At 58.6% G+C, this 6000-nt stretch overlaps 1 protein-coding gene across 2 annotated transcripts in view; it reads right to left on the reverse strand.

Moving 5' to 3' along the window:
• Positions 1-5521, reverse strand: part of PCSK6 (proprotein convertase subtilisin/kexin type 6) — a gene marked incomplete at its 5' end in the record, with an annotated part of 54570 nt that extends 49049 nt beyond the window's left edge. For both annotated transcript variants that reach the window (XM_081114833.1, XM_081114832.1), the window contains one exon: positions 5261-5521. In XM_081114833.1, coding sequence (XP_080970959.1) covers positions 5261-5521 — 261 coding nt within the window. The remainder of the gene's footprint in view (positions 1-5260) is intronic.
• Positions 5522-6000: the final 479 nt, after the last annotated feature.

Here is a 6000-nt window from a genome sequence, read left to right on the forward strand (position 1 = left end):
TGGTCCGGGCACGTGCAGGAAGCAACCAATCGATGTGTCTCTCTCACATCTATGTTTCTCTCTCTCTCTCTGTCTCTCCCCTCCCTTCCACTCTTTCTAAAAATCAATGGAAAAATGTCTTTGGGCGAGGATGCACAACAACAACAAAAAAATGACAGGCGCGAGAAACATCTGCCATACACTTACACCAGGAGATTAATATGCGCAAGACAGAGACGACACCCACAAGTTATGGAGATAAAAGATAACCCGATGGAAAAATGGGCAAAGAATACACATGAGCGATTCAGAGAGGAATTAGAATGACTAATCACGGTATGAGGAGGCATTTAACGTCCAGGGTCTTCGAAAGCAAAGCGAATACAAACAGCAAGCCCAGCAGGCGATCCGTGATTCTCTCTCATCATTGATGTTTCTCTCTCTCTCTCTCTCTCTCTCTCACTCTCCCTTCCTGTCTGAAATCAATAAAAAATATATATATATATATATTTAAATCCACAGTCAGTCAATTCCAGGGAATTAGGTCCCAGGCGACTGCTATGCTGGGCCTCCCCATGTCCCGCCCGAGCCCCCCGACACTCTGGTTGGAAAAGATTCCGGTCCGGGATTGTAACACCAGGCTCGGCCTCAGCTTAGGAAGACGCGCTGTGGGCAGACGACAGTTTTTTTGTGCTGACACGGACGAACGCGGCGGGCTCGCTTGCAATTCTGGGCCAGGTACGGCCCGCTCCGGAGCTATTTCAGGGAAACTACGGAAGGCAAGTTTAGAATCCTTTGAGGCTCTCACATCTCCCAGGCCCCCTGGCACCCGGCCTGCCTGTGTCTAGGCCCAGTCTCAGAACCAACACCTTAGCTCAATGCAGGGGAAGGTACGGCCCCGCCCGGCGCCCTCAGGTTAAACATTCCAAAACTCAGCCACCCAGCTGTGGGGACCGGGTCTGAGAGAATCTCTCTCTCTCTTTTTTTTAATGTATTTTCATCATTTCAGAGAGGAAGGAAAAGGGAAATAGAGATAGAAACCTCAATGATGAGAGGGAATCATTGCACGCCTCCTGCACGGCCCCCACTGGGGATCGAGCCCGCAACCCAGGCATGTGCCCTTGGCTGGAGTCGAACCCGGGACCCTTCAGTTCACAGTCCGATGCTCTATCCACTCAGCCGAACCAGCCAGGGCAATATCTCTCTTTTTTTTTTTTTTTTAAAGAAAGAAAGAGAGTGGAAGGGAGAGGGAGAGACACACACATAGAGAGAGAGAAACATCGATGTGAGAGAGACACATCGATTGGTTGCCTCCCACACGCGCCCCAACCAAGGCTGGGGATCAAGCCTGCAACTCAGGTATGAGGCGTCCGATCCATGATTCTCTCTCAGCATTGATGTTTCTCTCTCTCTCTCTCTCTTCCTTCCTCTCTGAAATCAATAAAAATATAAATTTTTTTTAAAAACACCCCACTACAGATGAAGCTTGACATTTCTCTCCCTAGTTCCTCTCCCCCACTGCCTCCGTGTCCAAGCATTCGTAAATAACAGAATGGATCGACATGTTTCTTTTTAAAATCCACATGCACACGCCCTCCACCTGCACCCTGCCTTTCGCTCGGCCCCGTGTCTGCGTTATCTGTGCAGATCGGTATCTGCTTCATTCCTTTCCAATCGCCCTGAGCTGCTCCACAGGGCGATCCACTTTTCCCCTCCTCGACAGATGGGGGGTTAGACTGTGACTCCCACCACCTGCAAAGCGCCCCTGGACATTCCTAAACCCATCTCCGCAGGCGCCTGTGCAAGAAGGTCACTCCTGGATGTGAACTCGCTGACCCGACTCGACCTCCCGGTGGACGGCCAGCTGACTCTCTCCAAAGTCCGGATGCCGCCCTAGCCGGTGTGGCTCAGTGGATAGAGCGCCGGCCTGAGGACTGAAGGGTCCCGGGTTCGATTCCCAGTCAGGGCACATGCCCGGGTGGCGGGCTCGATCCCCAGTGTGGGGCGTGCAGGAGGCAGCCGATCCATGATTCTCTCTCATCATGGATGTTTCTTTCTCTCTCTCTCCCTCTTCCCTCCTCTCTGAGATCAATAAAAAATACAGTAACAACAACAACAACAAAAAAGTCGAGATGCCACCAAGAACTTTCAGCAGTGGCACCTGAGCGTGCCCGCTGCTCTGTGCCCTGGCCAGCACTGGATGCGAACATTTTCCCACGCTGGCCAATCAGAGAGGCGTGAAACCGCATTACTGCCTTAAACCACACCCGCCCCAGGAACTCCCCGGGAGCTGGCTGCCCCTTCTCATGTGTACTTTTTATTTTATTTTTGGTTAATCCTCACCTGAGGATATTTTTCCATTGCTTTTTCAGAGAGAGATTGGGAAGGAGGAAGGAGGAGGTTGGGGGAGAGAGAGAGAAACATCGATGTGAGAGAAACACATCAACCTGTTGCCTCCCGGACGCGCCCCCCCCCCCCACCTGAATGTCTTATCTTCTCAGATGTTGCTGTGGTTAAAGGTATTATTAACCAAGCAACCGCTCACCTCCCTTCACATTATCCGTGTAGTTAGTTCTGTCCTCTGTCCGTAGTGACATTTGATTCTTTCCTCTTTTCTAAGGCCTGGTGTGTTATGGGCGATCTCTCGCAGGATGACAAATAGAGGCGCAGAAAGAGGCTAATTGGTCTTGTCCCTGGCACCGCATATATTTTCTTAATTAATCATCCCCTGAGGATATTTTTCCCTGTTGCTTTTTAGAGACTTTTCAGAGAGTGAGAGGGAGGGAGGAGAGAGAGACATCCATGTGAGAAAAACACATTGATTGGTTGCCTCAGACACGTATCCTGATGGGGGTAGGGATCGAACCTGCAACCCAGGTATGTGCCCTTGACCGGGAATCGAACCTGTGACTCTTCGATGGGTGAGCCGACACCCCAACCACTGAGCCAAACCAGCCAAAGCACGATGCCTATTTTTCTTTCTTTGATTTCAGAGAGGAAGGAAGAGAGAGAGAGAGAAGCACCAATAATGAGAGAGAATCACAAATCAGCGGACTCCTGCACACCCCCTACTGGGGGTCAAGCCCTCAACCTGGGCCTATGCCCTGAGGGGGAATCAAACCTGTGACCCTTCAGTGTCTAACCCAGCCGTGGGCAAACTACAGCCCCCGGGCCGGATCCGGCCCGTTTGAAATGAATAAAACTATTGAAATAAAAGACCGTACCCTTTTATGTAATGATGTTTACTTTGAAGTTATATTAGTTCACACAAACACTCCATCCATGCTTTTGTTCCGGCCCTCCGGTCCAGTTTAAGAACCCATTGTGGCCCTCGAGTCAAAAAGTTTGCCCACCCCTGGTCTAACCACTGAGCCACAACGGCCAGGGCGCGATGCCTAATTTTGACCGGAGAAGGCTCAGAGCTTTGATCAGACTCTCACAGGCCTCCAGGATTGGAGGGAGACGAGCAACCAAGCCCCTGTCTCAATGACCTCTGCCCCACGTCACAACAAACAGAATCACGGTATCAGCTGAACAGAGGAAACGTAAAAAAACCAGGCCAGGACTTAGGGCCGCGTGCCCAGATCCACCACCCAGGCAGGGCTGAGCGTCGGGGCAGGTACCAGGAGCGCCAATGGCCCCGCAAGGCTTTAGGGAGGGGAGCTCACACCGGACAGAGACTGTGGCCGCAGACGAAGAGCGGGGACCGGGCTGGCCGGCCGGCCGGGGGGTAACACACGCTAACTGTGCGGACGCACAACCGCTTCCATCCCTGGCCTCCGCTCCCTCCTGGACTCGCCCGTAAATCAAAGCTAAGAATATCTCCGTCGTCGCGTTTATGAGTCACAAAACCTCCAGGGTTGGGAAGGCACGGGAGGTTCTTAAAGAGTTCTCACCGAGGAGGAGGGAGAGGCCGCAACGCCAGCCCGGGGCCTTTTCCACCGAAGACGGGCCGGTGGGGGGAGGGGGACAAAGGCTGGTTTTCAATAAAGAGTAACAGGCCCGGCCCGTGTGGCTCAGTGGTTGAGCAGCGACCTAGGGAACCAGGTGGTCAGGGTTCGATTCCTGGTCAGGACACATGGCCGGGTGACACGCTGGATCCCCAGTAGGGGGCGTGCAGGAGGCAGCTGATCAGTGATTCTCTCTCATCATGGATGTTTCCTATTTCTCTGTCTCTCCCTTCCTCCCCGAAATCAATAAAAATATTTTAAAAACAAATAAATAAATCGCGCCCGGGACCCTTCAGTCCACAGGCCGGCGCTCTATCCAACTGAGCCAAACCAGCCAAGGCCAGCATTTTTTTTTAATTTGGCTTATTTATTTATTTTTTTTTTAGAGAGAGAGGAAGGGGGCGGGAGAGAGAGAGATAGAAACATCTATGATTGGTTGCCTCCTGCAGGCAATCGAGGCATGTGCCACCTTGACTGGACTCGAACCCAGGGCCCTTCCGTCCGCAGGCCGACGCTCTATCCACTGAGCCACACCGGCTAGCCTCTCTTGCTAAGTGCCAGCCTGAGTGCCAGCCGGGGCCGCGGGAGGGCTGCTGGCTCCCCCGCCAGCCCATTCCCAGCCTGGCACTTGGCTACAGTCACCCCGGATCAGTCCAACAACTTGTTGACTGTGTGCACGCTGTCCCTGGCCCTGGCCCTGTCCCTACACAAGTTCGGGAAATGACTTGTCCAGGGTCACACTGCCCGTCTGCGGAGCCATTGCAGCAGCCTAGAAACCAAGCACACGACCCCACCCCACGCCCTGCATCTCCCACCACCACCCGCTCCCGCGCGCCTCCGGCCACCCCCGGGGCTACTGGGTCCCGAGCTGTCCCGACAGCCGCCCTCATAGCGACTCCCAGGCACAGGCACCCGGGGGTCCCCCTCCAGGAGCCGGGGCCACAGAGGGCGCAGGGGTCCCAGGGAAGCCCGGCCACGCACCATGCGCCTGTCACCCAGCAAACGCCCAGCCGCCCTGGCGCGCGCTCAGGGTCCAGTTCTCCGTCGAGGGCAGCGGGGGGCGGGGGGGTCTCAGGCCCCGGAGGGCCCGGTGGGCACGGAGGACAGCGCCCGCGGGCAGAACGCTGCGCTCCACCGCCCCGCCTCGGGCCGCTCCGGGCAGGTGTCCGCTCAGGGTCACCCCGCCCGGGGCCGCGCCACCTGGTGGCCCCCGCCCGCCTCCCGGGCGACTCCCCGCCGGGTGCCCGGGCCCCCACCACCGCGCGCGCGGGCCGAGCTGGGTCCATCCAGGGGCCCAGGAAAGTTTGGGGCGCCGGGCCCGCGGCACTCACCTGGCCCAAGTTGAGGTAGCCGTGCGCCTGGGCCACGCGGTCCGCCTGCGCCGGGCCGCCCAGCACTTGCACTGCCCAGTGGTTGGTGTAGACGGGGCGCGGCGGCGGAGGCGCGGAGCAGGCGGCGGGCAGCGCCAGCAGCAGCAGCCACTTCCAGGGGCGCAGCGCCAGCGGCCGGGGCGCGGGCCGGTCGGCGTCCCCCGCGTCCTCGGCGGCGGCGGCGGCGCGGGGCCCGGGCGCAGGCGGCGCGCGCGGAGGCATGGCAGCGGCAGGCAGGCTCCGCGGCGGGCGCCCGAGCGGTGAGTGCGCCGGGGGGGCGGGGTGCCGCCTTTTAAAGCCGCTCCGCGCGCCGGGGAAGCGCCGCCGCCGCCGCCGCCGCCGCCGCTGCCGCCGCCGCCGCCGCAGCGGGCGGGAGCGAGGGGAGGGGAGGGGGAGGCGGCGCGCTCCCGCCCGCGCGCCCCGGTGGCGCCTCTGCGCCCGTCCGCACGCGGGACCCGGGACGCCCCTCGCCGGGAACTTCTCGCAGACTTTTTGGGGGGTTCGCGGGACGCAGGCACGGACGCCGGGCAGCCCGAGCGAGCGGCGGCCGTGACCCCGCGTGACCTCCTGGGAGGCGGGAGGGAGGGAGGCGGGGAGGGCCCAGGGCGCATCCCCGGTGAGTCCAGTTCCCGGAGCGCTGGGGGCGGGCCGCGCCCTCCCACCTGGTGGGCGGCTTCTAGCGTCCCCATTGGCCCGGTCCG

The sequence above is a fragment of the Myotis nattereri genome (assembly GCF_964212035.1).
Source record: "Myotis nattereri genome assembly, chromosome: 21".
Taxonomy (NCBI): Eukaryota; Metazoa; Chordata; class Mammalia; order Chiroptera; family Vespertilionidae; genus Myotis; species Myotis nattereri.